Source organism: Rhea pennata, chromosome 3, assembly GCF_028389875.1.
Source record: "Rhea pennata isolate bPtePen1 chromosome 3, bPtePen1.pri, whole genome shotgun sequence".
NCBI classification, from domain to species: domain Eukaryota; kingdom Metazoa; phylum Chordata; class Aves; order Rheiformes; family Rheidae; genus Rhea; species Rhea pennata.
This window is the reverse complement of record NC_084665.1, coordinates 125811683-125833605: the sequence shown is the minus strand read 5'-3', so window position 1 is coordinate 125833605 and position 21923 is coordinate 125811683. Positions and strand designations below refer to the sequence as shown.

Sequence of the window (21923 nt, the reverse complement as noted above, 5' to 3'; positions counted from 1 at the left end):
AAAAAGTGAAAAAAAAAGATAAAAGTTAAAAAAAATAAAACGAAAAAAATACTCCCCAACCTCCTCCTGTTCTCAGCCTGCCGCGGACTCCCGCCCCCGAGCAGCGCGGCTCCCGCGTCCGCGCGGAACCCCCCGGCAACTCCGCTGCCCCTCCGCGCGCTGATTGGCCAGCGCCGTGGCGCGTCACTCCCGCGAATTCCTGCGCCTCTCGCATTGGCTGGCGGCTCGGCGGCGCGGAGGGCGCCGCCCAATGAGAAGCGGCGGTGAGAAGGAAGCGGAACCCCCCCGCCCTCGCTGTACCCGGCGGTGGCGGGAAAGCGCAGTTTTGGCGCCAAGGGCGGAGCGCGTCGGGGCGCGATCGGCACCGGGCGGCGGCGGCGGATCGTGGCGCTGCCGCGGAGCGAGATTTGCTCCCCGGGCCCTCACCCAGCGCCGTCCGTGCTCCCCTCGCCACCTTCCTCTTCCTGCTGCTGCCGCGGCGCGGTCGGGATCTCCGCGGCCCGCCCGGCCTCTCGCTGCGGCGGGGAGCATGGCGGCCCCGGCGGGCGTGCTGGAGGACGCGGAGCTACGAGAGGCGCAGCGCGACTACCTGGATTTCCTGGACGATGAGGTGAGGCCGGGAGCGGGGCTGCGTTGGAGGGAGGGTATTGCATGGAGCAGGGGGCACTCTAGGGCATTTCCTTCCTTGCCCCCAGCACCCCTCCACCTCCCCCCTGGGCCCCCCTCATGGGATCCAGCAGCTGCAGCGCCGGGACAGGCCGCAGCCGGCAGCGGGGGCTCTCCCGGGCTGACCCCTTGCCGTCCCTCTCCCGAGTCCCAGGCTGAACGTGGGGATCCCACCCGCGGGAGCTGGGCAAGGTGAGGGGCTGCTTTTCAGATTGAGTTCAAACTCAAACCTGTCTCAGACAACCTAGATCTGATAAGGATGGTTTCTAAATACAAGAATGTAACAGACAGTGGTGAAGTCCTTGGGAAAAGAGGATTCCCTTATGGCACATGGGAAGGATTGCATGAGTGCTTCCTTGTGATAAGCTGCTTTGATACGGAGACTAGCATTTTTACAAGGCTTCAAGCAAGAAATGCTTTGCAGAAGATGCTTTGCAGGAGTCATCTTGCTGAGCTGCATTTATAATATATGATTGTTTAAAACATATATTTCTTCTACAGGAAGATCAAGGGATTTACCACAGCAAAGTCCGGGACATGATCAGTGACAACCAGTACCGCCTCCTTGTCAACATCAACGACCTGCGAAGGAAAAACGAGAAGAGAGCCAACCGGTTAGGGAGACCTCTGCTATGTTTGGGTGGATGTTGAGTGGGGTGGTTGGGTGCATCTCTGACACCATGCAGGTTTGGAAGTTTAACCTATTTTCTGTATATCTCATTTGGCAAGGAAGGGCCAGACCTTGCCCTGTGGACCACGAGAATGCTGGTTCCCATGTAAAGATGAGCATTGTCTTTTCCCCCATAACATCCATTCCTTCCAAAGCCTGCAAACCCTTGATTTGGTAAAAGCTGTTAGTTCTAGTATTTGCAGCAATTTGGGGTTGTTGGCATGATATAAAATGTCTCCTTTTGAGGTACTATTTTGGACCAGACTTGCACATCAGTGAGCATGTGAAGTTTTGCAGATATGGTTGGGCTGAGTCTGCTCCTACAGCCTCTGGCTGTTAGTGGGAGTTCAGCTGACTATAAGGGAGCTGATGGGCTTTTTTTGTTAGTTTTTCTGTTTTGAGATCCTCCTTCCCCTCCCCCCCAGCTTCCTAGTAAGCTTTCAAAGTGTATGGAGATGTGGGAAAGTTTTGAGTGTTTTCTTATATCTACTGATGGAGGAGGGCAGAAGGGGGTTGCTAGCATGCCAGTAGCACCTGATCCTTGCTGCTGATCTTACTGCAACATCACCTCCTTGTTTCAGGCTTTTGAGCAATGCCTTTGAGGAGCTGATCGCCTTCCAGCGCGCTCTGAAGGATTTTGTCGCCTCTGTTGATGCCACCTATGCAAAGCAATATGAGGACTTTTACGTTGGGCTTGAGGGCAGCTTTGGTTCCAAGCACGTGTCGCCCCGGACACTGACTGCCTGTTTCCTTAGCTGCATCGTCTGTGTGGAGGGCATCGTGACTAAGTGTGAGTGTGGGTGTGTGATTGGGTACGAACTAGATATCCAAGGTGTACCTACACTGAGCGGCAGTGGGTTGAGGTATTTGCTGTGGAGGGGCTATAGTTCGTCCAGGAGCTGTTCTGGCAACATGCATGAGGGGGAATCTGGGACTTGTATCAAGTTCTGAATGTTGGGATGGCAAATTCTGGCACAGAACAAACCCTGTATATCTGTAGATGTCCCAAGTGCAGTTATGAACATAAATCCCATGAGGTATTGTTGGCTGATACATGGATGAGACTCTTTTTTTTTTGCCCCAATTCTTCTCTCATTTCTTCCAAACCCAGGTTCTCTGGTTCGTCCAAAGATTGTCCGGAGTGTCCATTATTGCCCAGCTACTAAGAAAACTATTGAGCGTCGATATACAGATATGACGTCTCTGGATGCTTTCCCATCCAGCTCTGTCTACCCTACAAAGGTGAAGTGGCCTATTGAGCAGTGTCAGCAAGTCCCTCTGGGGAGAACATACTGTCTGTGAGCTATCCCCACATCCGTGGGGATCTCTTTTTCCCTCTACCAATGTAGTCCAACATAGCTTTTGTTTGGGAATTCAGATGTTATAATAATCTGCTGTGAGATACTTAGTTGGTTTTCTTAGAGCTTTCCAACCAGTTTTCTTTCTGTTGGTACCTGGGTTAGCATGGGCACGTCTGTATTCTCCTGGAGGACGAGTGCACCCTTGGGCAGAGCGATTGCTCTGTATTTGGGAGTGGAAGAAGGTTGATCTGAGCTATGTCCTCAGTGTGCATACCGTCTTCGGTATGGATGGTGTGTTATTGCTGCCTATATTAGCAACAGGCTTTGGAGAGAGTGTGTACCAGCACTACTGGGTGTTATCAGTTAGGTTGTGGAGCTAGCGATCCCCAGGTTCTGGCAGTCTTAATTAAGCTATCCTTTTCAGTGGTCTTGTGCATTTTTTGGATGGTGCAGCGTGTCTTTCCAGTGTTCTTGAAAAATGGTGCTGGTCTTATTATGACGGTTCCTCTAGGATGAAGAGAATAACCCCTTGGAGACAGAGTTTGGCCTCTCAGTCTACAAGGATCATCAGACCATCACCATCCAGGAGATGCCAGAGAAGGCACCAGCAGGGCAGCTGCCACGCTCTGTGGATGTCATTCTAGATGACGACCTAGTGGACAAAGTGAAGCCTGGGGACCGCATCCAGGTGGTTGGGACATACCGCTGCCTGCCAGGAAAGAAAGGGGGTTATACTTCAGGGACATTCAGGTGAGTCGTCTTATGGCTTGAAGGACAGCTCCAGGCTGCTCACCCTTTTCAGTAGGGTCATCTCTTTGGCAGGTGAGATAGGGCAATTAGGTAGCCATGACAGAGCTGGATTTGCTACCAGGTCCTGAGCATCAGTATTGAGTTGTGAAGTCCAGCTGTATGCAGAAGTAGTTGGACACTCTTAAAGATGCTTCATTCACTGAGTAGTCCAGTTAGGCAAAGACAGAGGAGAGTTATAGCTCTTGGAGCTTTTCAGCCCTCCACGATGACTTTCTGGAGCAAATGGTGACTCTGTGGAAATTTCTGCTGCATTGTTGCTGTGACCTGTGGGCCCCTGGGGTTTGCAGACCTGACCATAATGGTGTTTATTTTTCAGGACTATCCTCATTGCCTGTCATGTAAAACAGATGAGCAAGGACATTCGGCCTCTCTACTCTGCTGCTGATGTGGCCAAGATCAAGAGATTCAGCAAGAGTCGCTCCAAGGTATTTAAATCATACTTGCTTGCCTTCTAGGTAGACTTGTGTCAAAGCATGAGGTTTGACCATAGCAATTTTAAAGCTTGGCATATGGTTAAGAAGGTATCTTGTTCTTGGGTGGACTTTGAGTAATCTCTTTGTTCCTCTTAACAATGTTGCTGAATCTTCCACTTGCTTTCTTTGCATTTTGCTCACACTTTTATCAAATTCCAGGAGGGTTCTTTTTGCTTGTTTTGGCTTGGTTTTGCTGCTTTTGTAATACCAGTAGAGCTTCCTGATTTCTGGCAGCTGTTGTGCATAGTTGTGCAAATAGAAATCTGTGGTGCTTCCTGAATCTGCTAGCTGATTGCCAGAGAAATAATATGTAGAAGAAATACCTTCCTGTCTTTTTCCTCAAACCCAAGAACAGAGTGATACCACAGTATGGATCACTGATGCTCTGAAAGAAAACATAGCAAAATCTTGAGTCTTGGACTAAGAAGGGAAAAGGAGGGTGCCCCAGCTTGATCCTGTGATCTAGACTTTGCTTTGTATCTTGGAGAGGAGGGTGCCTTGCACCTCCTGGGTTCACTGCTTCCAGTCTTGCTGGGGTGACTGATGTAGGACATCAGAGCAGGGAGCAGTATGATTGAAAGAAAACTGACCGTCTTCTGTCATGTAAATAACTTTTGCTGGTGTGGTTCTGTGACAGGAATAAGCTCCTTTCTTGCATGGCTGTGCTCAAATAGAGTTGTAAAGAATTATTCCTTGTTCTTGTTTGCTGCCGTCTGTCTTACGGGCTCTGCCTTGCCTTTTCTGTCTTAGGATATCTTTGACCAGCTGGCGAAATCCCTGGCTCCCAGTATCCATGGGCATGAGTACATCAAGAAGGCCCTCCTCTGCATGTTACTTGGAGGGGTGGAAAAAGTCCTAGAGAATGGGAGCCGCATCCGAGGAGACATCAACATCTTGCTGATAGGTCTGGAGATACTGGCCGGAGGAACCGTGGGTTGGGTCTTGTGGGGAGTGAGATGAAGGGATCAGGACGAAATTCAGTGTTATTTTCATGGAATAACTGAGGCTAGACCTCAGGAGGCCTCCCATTCTGTTGCTGTATGCAGAACAGAGCTGATTCCATTGATAGACAGAGTTGCTCTGGGACTTGCCAGTTAGTTTTGAACATCTCTGGGGCTGGGATCCCACAGCATCTCTGGGCCCCTATCCCTGTGTTAGACCATGCTTAGAGAGGAGTTCAGAGTTGCCCCTGGTCCTGTTAACACATGCCTCTTGGAGAAGTCTGTTTCCATCTTCTCTATTTTCTCCTGCTAGGTAGTTGAGGAAGGCAAGGAGATTTTCCATTCACTTTCTTTTTTTTTTAAACGCTAAACAACCTTCCTCTCCCCCATGCCCCTGTATGTTTTTTTTTTTGTTTTTTTTTTGTTTTTTTTTTTCTCCCTCTCTCCTCACTGGGGAGCCTCAAACTGGACACAGCATCCAGGTAATGTGGTGTCACAAGTGCCAAATGGAAGGTGAGAATTCCTTCCGTCGCCGTGCTAGCTGCAGTTTGCTCAGACAGCCCGGGATGCTGTTTGCCTGCTCTGCTGCCAGAATGCCCTGCAGGCTGATGTTCAACTTACTGCCCACTTGGGACTGTAGGTCTTTCTTTGGAAAACTGGTTTCTTAGCCAATCAGCCCCTTTTAATGCAGTATTTTCTGTTTTAGGAGACCCTTCAGTTGCCAAATCTCAACTGCTGCGGTATGTGCTCTGTACTGCACCCCGGGCCATCCCCACCACCGGCAGGGGCTCCTCTGGTGTAGGTCTGACTGCTGCTGTCACCACAGACCAAGAAACTGGTAAGGAGAGGACTGGCTCCTGCTGGAAGGTAGCAAAGGCTTGCTGGCTGATGCTGAAGTGATGCCAGGGTATCTGCAAGGCCCAGGATTGCTCTTTGTCCTTCCTGCAGTGGCAGCTATATGCCTTGCCCTGGCCAGAAGCTTTATGGTAATTAAAATAGTGTTTAGGGATATCTTCTCTGCCTCTGTCAGGTGATGGTCTGCACTTCCGTTTTTCTATGAGATTTACCCCCTTTGGGGCTGGCTGACCGCCAGTAGGTTGGATCTGGTCCTCTTCCTCCTTGTAGGTTTATTCCTCTTCCTCACTGTCACTCTGCTCTCAAAGAAAGTAGAAGGTGAACAGGGCTGAGCCAGAATGGCTGCTGCTCTTCAAGGCTTAGCCAGCTGCGGGGATGGAGCAGCAGTGGTGGGTGATGCTGGGGAACAGATGTGGGGGGCTGTTGGATTATGTGTCGCCATCTTTCTTACCCAGGTGAACGGCGCCTGGAAGCAGGGGCTATGGTCTTGGCTGACCGGGGCGTGGTGTGTATTGACGAATTCGACAAGATGTCCGACATCGACCGTACGGCCATACACGAGGTGATGGAGCAGGGCCGCGTCACCATCGCCAAAGCTGGCATCCATGCGCGGCTCAACTCCCGCTGCAGCGTCCTGGCTGCGGCTAATCCAGTCTACGGCCGGGTGAGTGGGGATGAGGGCTTGGGTATGCTGGGTCACTTCTGCGAGGAAGGCTGGTGGGAGCTGTCCTTAGTGGAAAAGGCCTCTGTTAAAAACCAAAAGATCCCCTCACAAATTAGTGACCCAGTTCTTACTGGTCTAATGAGACTGGGATGTTTAGGGCAAAAACCTGGTTGTTTGGTTGCTGCTGATTTTTCACAGCCCTCCGAGGAGTGAGAGGGGCTGATGGGATTTCTTACACTGTGCTCAAGTCCCTGAATGAGGCTTATGGGGTGTCTTAACCTGGCTCAGTGCTGCCTGGGTGCTCAATGCCCTGCCCCAGAGGTGTGGGACTGGAGAGCAGCCAAAGCTGCTCTGGGCAGCCCAGTGAATCCTCCCCTTTGGTGATGAGGGAGGATGGTGGTGGGATAGCATCCTGTGGCTGGTGGTGCTCAGGTAGTTATCCTGAGGTGGCCATCCCAATCTTTTCTGGGGGAAGCACAGCCAGGATGAGGGCAGTGGTGCACAGCCTATGGTGTGTGGCCTTCAATCTGTCTGAGACAGACGCTGAGAAGAGAACACAAAAAACCCATGGATTTTCCTTGCAAATAAGAGTTTTAACCATCTTCCAGGATGGGGAAAATAGTCTTTAGTTGTGCAACAGACTGGGTTTAACATGGAGTTTTCAGGCAGTGTCTGGCCACCTGTACATCCATCCTTTAACACCTGGCCTGGTGAGGTCCATCCGGCTCTCCTAACAACCTACACTGGCCTGCGAGCGTCTCCTGTAACTCTCTTGTCTTGGCCTTTTGCAGTACGACCAGTACAAGACGCCCATGGAGAACATTGGCCTGCAGGACTCCTTGCTGTCCCGCTTTGACCTGCTCTTCATTGTCCTGGACCAGATGGACCCTGAGCAAGACAGGGAGATCTCGGACCATGTCCTGCGAATGCACCGCTACCGCAACCCCAATGAGCAGGATGGGGATGGTGAGTTGTCTCTCACCATCTGGGAGCCCTGGGCTGTGCTACAGCTGTAGTTACTCTCTCCTTCTTGCTTGGGCAATAGGGAGCCCATGAGTTACAAGTTTTCTCTGGCTATGGTCACTTCCCTATTGCTAACAGGCAAGAAGGGACTGGACCCTTGTTCCCTGTGGGATATTGAATATGGCTTTGCCATGACCCTGAAGCACCGAATCTCCATCTGTCCTCTGTAGATAACTGTGTAGCTCTGTCCAATCTCACCATGGCTGTGTCACTGGAGGCAGAAGAAGGTTGGGCTTCTTGTGTTGGGGCTCAACCTGAATGTTTTTGCTCCGTTTCCCAGGAGCTGGAAGCGTGAGGAAAAGCAGCGTTATGCCTTTCATGAGAAAGGGAGCAGTGCCATGGTGCTGGAAGTCCTTGACACAGATTCTTCTTCCTCACTCTGTGAAACTGCCTTGCTGCTTGGTCTTACCTTTCCCTATATCTAACCTCCCTGCATTGTGGCCCCCTGTTACCAACTGTTTGGGGCTGGGATATGTGGTTTTGCTGAGTGCTATTAGTATGTGGCTTTCGACCTGCTCACAGAAGACTGTTGTTCCAGTGGTACTGCAAGAGGCTAAAATCCTGTTCTCTATAACTCTCCATTTTCCCAGCCATGCCCCTGGGCAGCGCTGTGGAAATCCTGGCAACGGAGGACCCTGACTTCGCACAGGAGGAGGAACAGGAGCTCCAAGTGTATGAGAAACACGATGACCTCCTGCATGGGCCCAATCGGCGGAAGTGAGTCCCCTGTTGATGGAGTGGGAACAGCCCTGGTGGCTGCTGCTTCCTCTAGCTCCGTGGTAGCTTTCTGGAATTGAGGAATGAATCAAAAAATGCGATAGATCTGGCATCCAGGTGGTGGCTGAGAATGGGGGACAGTGATGCTGTAGATAGCCCATGTAAAGATGTTTAGGCAGGATGTAAAGGGAGCTCTGAAACATACCTTCTGGGACCTGCTCTGAGCTCGATTCCTAATGCCGGGCACCATCAAGAGCTGGATAAATGTCTCCTAGAGCTGAATTTTCCTTGTATTGGATAGCACTTGCTTTTTTTCTTTGTGCAACCCTATTTTTGCAGATAGCCTTTGCTTACCCCTTTGGGAACATGAGTCTATGTGTGTCTCCTGCAGAGAGAAGATCGTCAGCATGGAGTTCATGAGGAAATATATCCATGTAGCAAAGATTATTAAGCCCGTCTTGACTGAAGAGTCAGCAAACTACATAGCTGAGGAATACTCCCGCCTGCGCAGCCAGAACCAGATGAACTCTGACATCGCTAGGGTGAGCTCTGCTGTTGTGCTGCTCATGATAGACAGGCAGCTTCCTCCCTCTAATGCCAGGAGGAAAGAAACTGAGGCAAATGCTCTCCTCTCCCATTATGGATATTTCCTGGCCTGGATGAGATGCCTTTGGGTTTGCCTCCATTTGCAACCCTGAGGTGCTAATGTCCAGGCTATGTGGAGTCCTGCTGGGCCCTATGCTGCATGGGGCTTCTTGGCAATCAGGTGAACACTATAAGGACGTGATGCCTCACAGCCTTTTCTCTCCACCCCCAGACCTCCCCAGTCACGGCCCGCACCCTGGAGACGCTGATCCGCCTCTCCACGGCCCATGCGAAGGCCAGGATGAACAAGACAGTCGATCTTCAGGATGCGGAAGCGGCTGTGGAGCTGGTGCAATTTGCCTACTTCAAAAAGGTAGGTCTGAGCTCAGCAAGAGGAAAGATGTCCCTTAGCAGCGGTGAGGTCCTAAAGGGATCTTGAAAAGGGGTGGATTTGGGCTTTGGGGAGGACTGAAGCCCTTTGGCTTGTTTAGTTATTGAGTCTATGTCTGAGGGAAGCAGGTGTGCTTTTGGAGCAGGCAAGAGCAATGCTCTGGGACAGCAGAAGGAACAGAGATACTACCTGCACCAGAGGCAGGCTGAGTCCTGCCTACCTTCATTTTGCAGGTGCTAGAGAAAGAGAAGAAGCGCAAAAAGCAGGCGGATGATGACTCGGAGACTGAAAAGGAGGAGGAGGATCGGCAACCAGAGGAGGAGAGCAGGAAGAAAAGGTAGGAGCCTGAGCAAGGAGGAGGGATTTTATACAAGGGCAACTGTCCTCTTCTGACCAGCGTAATGGCTGCTGGCAAAGGGAAGGCTGACTTCCCCAAGGCTTATCATAGAATCAGTAAGGTTGGAAGGGACCTCTGGAGATCATCTAGTCCAACCTCCCCACTCAGCAGAGTCACCTAGAGCATGTTAGACAGGGTTGCATCCAGGTGGGCCTTGAAGATCTCCAGAGAAGGAGACTCCACAACCTCTCTGGGCAACCTGTTCCAGTGCTCTGTCACAGGGAAGAAATTCCTCCTCGCGTTCAGGTGGAACTTCCTGTGCTTCAATTTCTGCCCATTGCCTCTTGTCCTGTCACATGGGACAACTGAAAAGAGTTTGTCCCCGTCCCCTTGACACCATCCCTTCAGGTACTTGCACACATTGATCAGATCCCCCCTCAGTCTGCTCTTCCCCAGGCTAAACAGGCCCAGCTCTCGCAGCCGTTCCTCACAGGGCAGGTGCTCCAGCCCTCTGATGATCTTCGTAGCCCTATGCTGGACTCTCTCCAGTAGCTTCATGTCTCTCTTGTCCTGGGGAGCCCAGAACTGGACACAGGACTCGAGATGAGGCCTCCGCAGGGCTGAGCAGAGGGGCAGGATCATCTCCCTCGACCTGCTGACAATGCTCTTCCCAATGCACCCCAGGAGACCATTGGCTTATAGTGACAGTATAAGTAGGCACCTGAACACATGGCTCAGGTCTGCTGCTGCATGTGGAGGTTTATGGCTGGATTGATGGTAGGCAAGCTCTAGATATACCTGCAAGCCACAGGTACACAGGTACCCTGCATTGTCGTAACTTGACTTTTCAAGGAGCTCTGTAACATTCCTGAGGTCTGTGGTTCAGTGCAGAGAAGTGACCTTCTCTTCCCTGCATCCAGGAGGAAGAAGGCACGCTCGGGAGATGAAGGAGACTCGTATGACCCTTATGACTTCAGTGACGCAGAGGAGGAGATGCCAGAGGGTGAGTGTCTGGGCTTTCACTGGCATGCAGCTCTTTGAGGGTGCTGCCTTCTGAGCTGATGGGCTTGTTCACTGCAATGAGAAGTGACCTCGTATTGGGGCTGCTCAGAGTCCTCAACATAGTGCAGTACCTGGAAACCCAGTGCTGCTCCAGCTGTGCTCTCCTCTTTCAGCTAGTGGATGAGCTGCCTCCATGAAGATACTTCCAGGGGCCCCAGGCTGGACTCCTTTCTCGTCTTTCTGTAACCGAGTGCAGTAAAGCCTTTAGCACTGCAGTCGGGAAAGGGTTGTATCAAGCTGCAGATCTGTGTTTTGGCCAGGGTGGCTTTCAGGTCAGGGTTATCATGTGGCTATCTGCAGACCTGCTGCTCCCACCATCCTCAGTGGAGATGTGGTCAACACAGTCTGTGGAGAGCAATTTGGCTACTCTTGAAGCAGGCACCTTAATCTAGTTAGCTGAATTGCTTTCTGGGCTCCACTGATAGCATTAAGTTCTCTTACCAGTTGTATCAGGAGCTTCAAAACTTTATGTAGGAGTGTATGTGGAACTGAATCTTGCCTCCCTCCCATAACCATAATGGTCTCTGAGTGGCAGTCAGCTCCTGTGGCTCCTGGGAGAGTCCTGGGTCTGTGCACTGGGAGCAGGGCATCATCCAGCAATGTAAATTGAGGAGATTTTGGTGTTTGGAAGTCCTCAGTACCAGCAGTGTTATTCCTTTGTGGCCCTGTGTGAGATGGAAGAAATAGTGTTGCTGCATCGCAGGGTGCTGACCAAAGCCTTATAAAGAAAATGTTCTCCTGGATTTGCCTTGTGGCTGATTATTGTCTACTTCCAAGCTGCTGCAAAAGTAACAACGGAGTTTGGCATTGCCTGCATCATATTAAGACATCAAATGCAGCCCTTATTTCTTGATTGCTGCAGCGTGTGGTACTACTCCCTGTGTGTTCAGGTGCTAGATGGGTGAATGTAACTGTCCTCTTTCTGTTCCAGTCCAGGCACATACTCCCAAAACACCCGAACCTTTGGCTGCTGGTGAAGCAAAGAAGCCAGAGCTGTCTGACCCAAGGTATGTTGGGGGGCTGTGGAAGCTGGGGGAAGAAGAGGAGGGGTTTGTCTTGCTTAAAAGCCTGTGCAGGGGCTGTAGCAGAAATAGAAACATAGATGTGGGGTAGATGATACTCGTGATGGTAATGTAGCAGGATTTTTTTTTCCTTTGTAAGCTGATCTATAACATGCTTCCTGTCTGTGTAAGATGGTCAGGTGACTAGGTTGAGTTTGGGAGGCTTTAGAATAAGGAGCCAAGCTTACAAATCTCCCCAGAGGTTGTAGGCAAGAGAAAATGTTGTATTGCTGATAACACTAAGTGCTCACGTGCCCTTGGAGTGAGGAGTCTGCCTGCTCTAGAAAACTGTAGAACTGTGTTGAGCTGTGTGGTGGCACATTTCCAGCTGCATAAACCAAGCTGATTAGCCTGGATTAGACTGAGGGGATTTCTGTAAAACACCTCCATGAGGTACCAGAGATTTGCAGCTCTGGTTATTTAGGAAGCTGCCTTTTGTGTGAAGTCCCAGCTCCTCACCTTGAGGCATGTGACTGTAACCCTGATGCTGCTTAGAGCTCAGCTGGTGGATCCTGTCCTGAACTGTTGTCTGAGATGCTATTTTGTGTCCTGGAGAGCTGAAACCCTGCAGGACTGAAGGGTGCCACAGCTGATAATAACAGTCAGTAGAAGGTGCTGGGGGTTGCGTGTGACTGGCCAGCTGGAGCTCACACCACTGCACTGAGCTGAAGTTGGTTCCCTGTGCAAGGGATGAAGACAGGGCTGGTTTGACCCTATTCCTGGGCCATGTTCAGCCTGGAGCTGGTGTCTGTGGGTCTGAGATGGGCTGTGTGCGTGTAGCAGCTCTGTGGACATCACCAGATATGATAGGTCTTTAAAAGCACGCCCTTGCTGGGTGGCAGGTGCTCCCTGCTCCAGTTTTGGCTCTCCTGCTGGGTGCTGCTTCTGGAACAGCTCAGGATGGGAAGAGAAGGAATTGCATTTGGTTTCTGATGTGGATTGCTTTCCATCTTGCCTGCCTAGGTTGAAAGCATTCAAGGCTGCCCTCCTGGAGGTCTTCAGAGCTTCCCACGCCCAGTCCGTGGGCCTGAAGAGTGTGATGGAGTCCATCAACAAGGACAACCCTGAGCCCTTCTCTCCAGCTGAAGTGAAGGCAGCATTAGCCCACATGCAAGATGACAACCAGATCATGGTGTCTGATGACATTATCTTTTTAATCTGAGCCTCTAGGCAGAAGAGCCCAAATTCTCATGGACTTCTCTATCTGGAGACTCTTTGTATTTGCCTTCAACCCTCTCATGGATGCCTTGTCTGGCTGAGCTGGACTTTGGGGAGCTTGAGTCTGTGCACTTTATAGTCCTTCCTGTGCATTGCTGGCACGAAAAAAGGCCGGGAGCTCTGAAAGCTTTCCTAGTGTCATGCCTCCAAACTTAGGAGAGTGTTTTTTTTTTTTTTTTTTTTTTTTTTTTTTTTTTTTTAAGGTAGCCAAAAAGAAAAATTTTTGTGCAAACTATTGATCTGAATGTATTGTTTTTATTTTGGGTCTTGGTCATATGCAAGCTCAGTAGGTCAGCCTGACTATACTTGAGGCTGTCTGATTTTAAAGCAGGGCTCTTGTCTGCAGGCTGTTGCCCGTGTAAGCCTGTGTTTTCTTGCTGAATGGGGACTTACCAGCCTGGAAGCAGTCTGTTTGCCTCCCACTTTTTTTATTAGTGCGTAAAACAGACTTCTCTTTTTCTCACTGTAACCGTGCATTGGCTCACCAGCTGGTGGTAGTGGTTTCAGCCTTTGAGTGAAAAGGATTTAGGAATCCAACATTCAATACAGTGGTGTTGAGAAAGTGATGTTGGAGCTCCACTCTTAGTAGTGAAGGTTTTTTCTTCTTTATTTTTTTTTTTCTTTCCCCAATTACATAGACTGGATCTGCTTGTCTTGCAGGTAAAGATGGTCATCCCTAATGCCTGCACTTTTTCAGCTGTGCAGTGTCTTTCAACACTGTTTTTCTAACTGGCTCATAAAGGACAGTTTCTGGTGATGCGGGGGCAAGTACATTCCAGGTTGCTTTGCACTGAGGGGTCAGCTTGTTTTCTAGATTTTTTTTTGCAACCCTACTGAAAGTTTCCACCCTGAGCGAGTGGGAGAGACGTGGGAAATGTAGAATAGGTCTCCAGTCTTTTATGGCTGCAGCAGTTGCAAGGGAGGGCTTATTTAGGTGTTTGTGGGCAGGTTTTTGTTGTTAAATTCCCTGAACCTCTTCCTGGGATTTCTAGTCTGAAATCTCTCCTATATGAATATAATAGGACCCACCACAAATGGGAAACCTTTTGTAGCAAAGAAAGGTCAAGTTTAAGAAGTACTCCCAGTCTGTGAAAGCTGTTAGGACCTGGGCTCCTAAAACACCAGCTAAATCACTGCGCATTTCCTTGCATTAATGTGCAAGGTAATCTCAAGCTACCGAGACTATAAGAATTTTCCCTTGCTTTTGGAGCATGTGTTTAACTGTTTTGCTTTCAGGGAATTTGTAGGTGACCGCTTTTTGGAGAAAGACTGTTACTAGAAACTAGCGAGCTTCCATGGCCAGGGATGGCTTTCAGAAAAAAAAAAAAAAAACTGCACAGTAGATCCTCTCTCAGCTGCTCACGATGCCAGACCTGTTGAAGGGTTGGGATTATTTTTACTGTTTTTTTTTTCCTCACGCACGCTCTCTTTATTTTTACTTTTTTTTTTTTTTTTTTTTTTTTTTTTGTCCTGGTGAATTTAGAGTTAACCTTTAGAAAAGGCCCTGAGCAGCACAGGCTGTTTGCTGTGATCCTTGCCTGTCTCAGGGTGTCTGTATAGCTCACATGCCCCGTTTCCTTTGTGTAAGTATCTGCCCTAGGCTTTTCTGTGTCAGTGATGCCATAAATATTTACTTGAATAATAAAACATGTCTAGATACTATTTCTCCCAGGATTTACTGCTTACTTGGATTTAGATTGTTCCCATTTCTGGGCACGAGACTTGGTTGTCTCGTGAGGACCTGCATTGCTATAAAAAGCCTTCAGGCGGTTGCTTGCCCCTCTGGGTTCAGAGATGGTTTAGGGCATGTCCTCCCACAGCAGTGCCTTTGTGAAGGCCTCGGTGAGCCGACGGCGTGGGAAGGAGCTTGGCGGTGGGCCCTGTGCCTTTGCCAGCTTTGGGATGCTGGACCCCACGTCTCACCTCCTCCAGAAGGGCTTCGCATTCCCTTTTCTTCTGTGAACAGATCAGACTTGCTGAGTCAAGGATCCTGTTCCCGAGCCCCCCATTCCCAATGTGGCTGTGATAGCAGATTTTCAGGATTAGAGGGGATTTTATACACTTGGGTCTTGCAGCCTCTTAAATGTCTTGCTGGTTGCATTGTGCTTCTGCAGAGTAAATTTGGGCTTGTGGTCAGTGCCTGGCCTTCAAAATGGGAGACTGAATGGGAGTTAACACACAGATAGAACAACTTGTGCCATCTGGGTGGTTTTCTTACCCAACTCCTGTCCTGAACTTCTAGGGGCTGGCTCTTGCATTGCCAACCCCATGGGAGCTCCATGCTGCAGTGCTCTCCGGGCAGGAGCAATGGGCCAAGTGGGTGTTTTCTGCAGGATGTAAATGTTGTTCTCTTAGACTGAATCAAGCTTGAGTAAGATTTGATTTTAAACTGTGCCATCACAGCAGGAAACTTGCAGTCATAGACAAAATCCAGCAAATGCAGATAGAAATCTACCGTTAACCTTGTCTATCCGGGCTGAAGTTGCACAAAGGAGCTGAACTGGAGCAGGGCCACCCACAAAAGGTCCCAGAGGTCCGTAACTGTTATTTCTTTAGCTGGTGCCCTCCATCCTGAAGTAGAGCTGATCCCTGGTTGTTTATTTTTCAGTTTTAACTCAAGGCTTACTTACTGCATCTACAAGTTTTTGAGCTTTTTCCAAGACTTTCTGGCATAAGGATCCATGCTCTAATCAAAATCCAGATTTGATCAGGCGACCTCAGCCTTGGGCCTCTCACTGTGCTCTGCAGCCTCATTAAAAACAGTAAGAGGGATTTGTGTGTAGGTGTGTGTGTGTGTGTGTAGGCGTGTATAGGTGTTTTTTGTTCTTTTTTTTCCAAAATATAGTTAAGAGCAATTGAAGTACAGCTTGTACAAAGACATCAAAGTTCTGATACTGCAGTTGTTACGCTGTCAGTAACCTAGACCATGCCAGGGCCTGACTTCAGACCCCGAGGCCCAGGCCAGCACAGCTAATCTTTTTCCTCTCCAAAAGCAGTAGCTGCATCTGTACTACAAAGGGTCTCTGTCCCTGCCAAGTCTTCATACGCACCTGGGTTAGGACTAGTTGGCCGAACCATGCCAGCAGTATAACAGTAGAGAGTCGTGTCTCATAATGGGACCAGTTGTCTGGCCCATCTATTTAGGTCTGACCCAAGTGCCTTAAGACCTCTGGAAGAACCATACTTGTCCCTCAGGCACAAGAGGTGCCTGAGGACTGGAAGAAAACCTGTGTCACCTCTATCTTTAAGAGAGAGCAAGAAGGAGGATCTTGGAAGCTATAGGTTTGTCAGCCTCACCTCAATCCTTCAGAAGGTGATGGAGCAACTAATCCTGGAAAAATATTTACAGGCCTATGAAGGACAAAGTCACTGAGAATAGTCAGCAAGCATTTACGAAGGGGAAATCATGCTTAACCAACCTAATGGCCTTCTATGATGAGACGATTGGCTTGTTGGATGTGGGGACAACAGTGGGTATTGCTTATCTTGACTTTGGTAAGGCTTTTGACACCATCTCCCGTAAAGATGGACTACGTTAGGCTTCCTGGGCTACCTTAGAGGGTTTCCAGCAGGTTGAAGGAGGTGATCTTTGCCCTCTACTCAGCCCTGCTGATGTTGAATTTGGAGCACTGGATACAGTAATGGGCTCCTCAGTAAAAGGAAGATGCGAACCTACCGGAGTGAGTCTAGCAAAGGAACACTAAGATAAAATGATGAAGGGACCAGAGCATCTGTCATAGGAGGAAAGGCTGAGAGAGCTGGGACTGTTTTGCCTGGAGACAAGAAGGGGCAGGGAAGATATTATCGATGTATGTAAGTATCTGAAGGGAGGATGTAAAGAGGATGGAGCCAGACTTTTCGGTGGTGCCTAGTGATGGGATGAGAGGCTCAGCTCCTCCAGTGCAGACTGCACACTGATAAAAGTTTTGTCAGACCAGTTTTGGACCTTAAAAGTTGTGGCATTGCCCCAGCATAGTGTCTTTGTTCAAACCTACCCCTATTCCTGGTTTAGGTTCTCCCTTACAGTGGGAGATGGTGACCTCCAGCTCTGCGATGAAGTGGACATGGGGCTGGAAATACACTGAAATATCACAAGCTGATTCTCCAGAACTCCTTTGCTAAAGCCTTATGTCAAGAGTCACAATGCAGAAAACTAGTTTGTGTAAAGAGCCAAAAAAAGAGCATGTGTAAAAGGTGCTTGGAAACTTGAACGAGAGTTTGTGTAGCATCTTCCTTGCTGTGGGACACCTGCAATATACCCCTTAAAAGCCACCCTTGATCTCTACAGTGTCCTCCTGCCCACAAAGAAAAAGAAATCAATGATTCTCCTATTTTAGAGCTGATGTATCATAAGATTTTTTTCCAAACAAATGACAAAGTGGGAGGTATTCTCTATGGGTGTATTCTGTTTATTTAGCTGGTACAAAAACGTTAAGCAGCTGCATTAACAAATTCAGAAGTCTCTGCAGAAAATACTTATTAGTCTTTAGAGTGATATGGTCATCCATTACTGATTGTTCTCAGTAGAAAGTTTAGTTATTTGACTTGCAAATTCTGCTCGAGTCAAAATCAAAGCATGTATTTTATGGTCAAACTGCAGTGTCCCTGGCAGAGCTACCCCTGAAGGTACTGATTAGATATGGATCACGGAGATGAGAGAGAGTGGAAGTAGGAAGGAGAAGGTACACAAGGCTAAATTTCAAAACAAGTTGGTCAAATCTTTCTTTGTTTTGATCGTCTACAAAGAATGACCAAACAATTTTAATTAAAAATATGTTTATTTGCTCCAGGTTCCCACAGCTATAGCACTACCTGGGGGAGTGGGGAGTCAAAATTCTAGAGAAAAGTTAATTAAACATTTTTACCTTTTTTTTTTTTTTAACATCAGATAAGAGGGAGGAAGAAACCAGCCCAGATTAAAGAGCACATCAGTCCTCTGTGCAGTTTGAACTGTGAAGATGATATGGGGAAAAGCCCTCCAATGACTGTTTTCTTTAGAGCCTAAGCTTTATAAAAGGTTTTAGGGGGAAAACTCCAAACTTGCGAAGTCATCTAGGCTCATTCAAACCACTGAATTGAGGCATCTTGGCTGTGCAGAAGCGCTTGCAGAAACCACTCAAGGGGTGGGTTGATGGTGGCAGTGACACTGGGACAGAAGAAGTGGCAAGCAGGTAAGCAGCACGTCTTGTGCTGTCTGCTGGACCATGTCCAAGAGAGTGCTGGCTGGCATGGGTAAGCCTTTACCAGTGGCCACGTTTAGCAGTTTGGATGACCGTGTAGCAGTATCTGGGCCTGTGTGCTGGCACTGTTTAGTTTATTAGCATTTATGTGGCCACTATGGTCACACAATGTTGGCTTACCTCAAGTGATAGTAGAGGTAGCCCTGTATTTTCTGGGAAGAGAGAGACAGGACCTGATATGAAGCTGCTGGTGTTAAGATAAATAATCTTCCTGCTAATAGCTATCAAGTGAGCTTGACTGTTAGCAATACTTCTGAGTCATCATGAATTCTTAAACACCCTCTTCTGTTTAGTCCATCTCCTGTAAATAATTTCCCTGGACCACAACAAGGAGAGTTACAGCATCAAAACAGCCTTTCTTTCCTGGAAAAGTACCTGGGGGTTTATAAAAGCTCCTAGATAGTTTCTACTGCTCTGAAATTGCCTTGCTGCAGGAGTGGGTTTTTCTGTTGTTGTTCCCTTGCTCTTTTCCCACTGCTCGCTGACTTTTGCAGGTTTTTCCTCTCAGCAGGTCACAACTGAGAGCAGCAAAGGCATTTGGAAAGGGTGATTCTGTGGAGTCATCTCCCATTCTCCAGTTAGTACGTCCGTTGCTCCTTTTCCCCCATGTCTTTACAGCTGTGAGGACTGCTAATACTGTACCTCCCACGACAAGACACCAGGAGGAGCTCCAGGGTAGGTAAATCTCTGGCTTTATTTATTTATTTATTTATTATTATTATTATCCTCTTGCTTGCCAGGGTAGGATGTAGCTATCTACACTCTTGTGTGCTGCTAGTCACCTCAGTATATCCTAAAGCCTTTTGGAGAAGGGAGTCTTTCCTGATATATATATATATATTTTTATATATATATATATGTTTTTATATATATATATATATATATATATATATAATATAACAATCCTGATTCTTGGAGGTAAATTAACCAAGCTGGTCAGTCCATGGGTGCCTAGTGCCCCTAAATGTTCCTTGTAGGGCTTAAGGTTATCAGTTTTGGATTAAAAAAAGGCATGTGGCTTCCTTCTCCCTGCCAGAGAGGTCAGACAAAGGATGCCATGTGCGGCTGGTGATTCTCTGTAGTAGTGGGTGGGAGAGTAGTAGGAAGAAGCAGGAGGTGGAGGAGTATCATCAACTTGCCATCCATCAAGTTAAGAAAATTGTCCTGGCAAGATGTGTTCAACTAGCCCTGCATATAGAAGACCTGGACCAAAGCCGGAGAAGTTCATGACAACCATCCCTACTAACTTGGATCTAATGTTGAAATTGGCCTTTCACTGACTAGCAGTTCAGACCAGAGGCCTTCGTAAGTCTCTTATGATCTAAATTATTCTATGATTCCTGAAAGGTGTCAGTGGGAGCCAGAGGGAGAATCCATTTGCCTACCTAGTTCTGCCTCTGGAATCGAGCCAGAGTCTGCAATGTTATCAGAGGTAATCTAGGTCTTGGCACTGAAGCTGTATCTGCACTAGTAAATTGGACAATGCCAGGGCATAGACTTGGGCATTGCAACTCACCTGCCTATATTAATGGCTTGGTACTTGGCACAGTTTTTGACTGGATCAACTGACCCTCTCCTGAACAATTTTTGACCATGATTCAGGAATCTGTATGGGCCAACGAGTACTCCTAGGAGGAAGTTTTGATATAACCACTTTGTTTTGGAGGCTGGGAGAGGTGGCCAGACCTGCAAGTTGATTTCAGTTCCAGAGAACAAATTCTGCTACTTGAACAACAAAGAATGCACGTTACTGGAAATGAAGGCAGAGGATTGGAGCTTTCGGAGGGATATCCCACACACATAATTAGAAAATTGATGCAGAAAGGTCAAGCTGGTTCGGAAAAGACAGAAGTGAAAAAGTAAGTCTTTACTGTGACTATATCAAAGGTTTTTGCCTTACTCCTGATATTCCAAATGTACTAGTGCCATGGCATCATGGTAGGTGTCTGTTATTATCTTTCATCTTTCTCATCTTTCAGGATGAGAAGATCAGCTTTGGAGTCTTTTCTGAATAACCAATAGAATCATTCGAAGTTTGGGACTGGGTGACACTGAATGGAGTGCGACTGCTCTGAACTTTATTGAGCAAGGAACAGCACAAGACACAAACTACAAGCTCCTAGAGTGTATCATGGACAATTATTTTCTCTTATCAGTGTTGGCAAAAGCAAGGGGACTTCATTATCAGACTTCATTCTTGATGATAGATAAGAACTGATTGAAAATGGATAGAAGGAGGAAAATGACAATAGAGTCTATAATACATGAAAGGAAGAATAGAATAAAGTTTGCCATCTTTCAGGTTTATAGTTTTACTGGCTTGAGGAATCTTGTCGGGGGCAATAGGGAAGATCCCATGGACAATCATGGATCCTATAGACAGTCTAAGGAAAGAATTTCTGTGTCTTAAAGATATAATATTAGACATAAATTTGATGAAGCAAAATTCATTTTTTTATAGGTCAAGATTCATCTGATGTAGATAGGACTTGTCTCAACCTGACAAGGCATCTGCAGGAGTCGAGGTTATTTGTGCCCATTCCTCTCTGTTGACTCTAAAGTGAGCTTAAGTTGCTAAGATCAGCTGAAGGTGCCTTACTTTTAGGTGACTAATATCACCTGAGCTGAACCAGTACATTGTCTTTCTACTAGGAAATCTTGAAGGGTAGGTATGGAAGACTAGAAAGACCAGGGGAAAAAAAAAAAGAGAGAGAAATGTAGAGGGAAAAAAGGGGAAAGCTGTAGTTCCCAGAAAGCTACTGGAACAAATAATTATGCTAATGTTGTATGCAATAAAAAGATAGCAAACTACTTGACAAACTATGCCAAGCCAAACAAATGTTGTCCTGTTGTAGGTAATAGGCTTTGTGGTTATGAGATGAACCGTATGCGTGTTATCTTGATGTGATTAAGCCTTTTGATACTATTGCTCATTGACTCATAGCATGCTAAAAATGTGATGCAAAAATGAAGGTATCAAGTGATGGGCTAATAGTTGCTTGGAAAAACCCTTCTCAGAGAGCAATATCATGAATGAACAGAGCAGGATCTCTAAGGGGTTTGTCCTCAGTCCAGCACTAGTCACTCTGATTGATAGGCTGGATAACAGAAGAGAGTGAATTCGTACTGACATTGGCAGATGATAGACAACTGAGAGGAGTAATGAGCATTTGAAAGAGAAAGCTAGAACTGAGGAAAAGCTATGAAATAAATCACATACAATTCAATAAAGACATGTATAAACCTGTGAATTGAAGTAGGATAAATAAAGTGCTCTCGTCAAAGATGGGAAGCTAATAGGGAGAGAATAGTCCTTTAGGAAGAGACTTGGCATTAACAGTGGATCACAATCTAAACATGAGCCATTAGTGTCATGCTGGTGTGAAGACCACAATATACTGGGATGTATAAAATGTTGAAGAGTCGGAAAGACAAAGGTAGTTATCCTTCCACCTCATTCATTTCTCCCAGGCTCCTAAGTGGCTAATTTGGGGCATCACACTCTAAGAAAGATGTTGGCCAATAGGAGAAAATGAAGAGGAGGAGGCAGGGAAATCTCAGAGTTTGGAGAAAGTAAGGTCATACAGAAACCAGAAGGCTCAGGGAAGATGCAATGAAAATCTTCAAACTATACAAAGGTAGTTTCAAAGAAATAAGCTGCTCTCCTTGGCCATTGAAGAGAGTAATGGGCTTAACTGCAGCATAAAACATTTGAATCTGACAACTGGAAAAGCTTTTTATCAATAAAGGAAGGTGGAGGTTCCCCAGAGAGATTGTAGGGTCCCTGTTCATGGAGATCGTCAGGAACAGGTTAGACAATCATTGATCAGGAAAGATTTAGCTAAAAGTGCTCCTACTCTGAGGCTGAGCAGGCAGGGACAGATGTACTAAGCTCCTTTTCAAGATCCC

The 21923-nt window shown here is 47.6% G+C and overlaps 1 protein-coding gene across 3 annotated transcripts; it reads left to right on the top strand.

The window, feature by feature from the left end:
- Positions 1-497: 497 nt before the first annotated feature.
- Positions 498-12821, top strand: MCM3 (minichromosome maintenance complex component 3). Of its 3 annotated transcripts, none has more exons than XM_062571217.1 (17): positions 498-610; positions 1168-1280; positions 1918-2126; positions 2448-2578; positions 3200-3387; positions 3764-3872; positions 4671-4824; positions 5568-5699; positions 6172-6380; positions 7172-7346; positions 7994-8120; positions 8512-8662; positions 8938-9078; positions 9330-9433; positions 10357-10436; positions 11427-11502; positions 12520-12821. In XM_062571217.1, exons 1-17 carry the CDS (start codon positions 530-532, stop codon positions 12716-12718), a joined length of 2379 nt encoding a protein of 792 aa, XP_062427201.1. In that variant the 5' UTR covers positions 498-529; the 3' UTR covers positions 12719-12821. The 3 variants fall into 3 exon arrangements, with proteins under 3 accessions (XP_062427201.1, XP_062427200.1, XP_062427202.1); XM_062571216.1 differs by having other exon boundaries at positions 3149-3387; XM_062571218.1 differs by lacking the exons at positions 3200-3387; positions 3764-3872; positions 4671-4824; positions 5568-5699; positions 6172-6380.
- Positions 12822-21923: the final 9102 nt, after the last annotated feature.

What these genes read in the sequence shown, in the direction of transcription:
- MCM3 (XM_062571216.1), top strand. Translation starts at nt 530, where the DNA reads ATGGCGGCCCCGGCGGGCGTGCTGGAGGACGCGGAGCTACGAGAGGCG. An exon ending in TGGATTTCCTGGACGATGAG is followed by an intron (nt 611 to 1,167) that starts GTGAGGCCGGGA and finishes TTTCTTCTACAG; the next exon opens with GAAGATCAAGGGATTTACCA. An exon ending in TGAACTCTGACATCGCTAGG is followed by an intron (nt 8,663 to 8,937) that starts GTGAGCTCTGCT and finishes CTCCACCCCCAG; the next exon opens with ACCTCCCCAGTCACGGCCCG.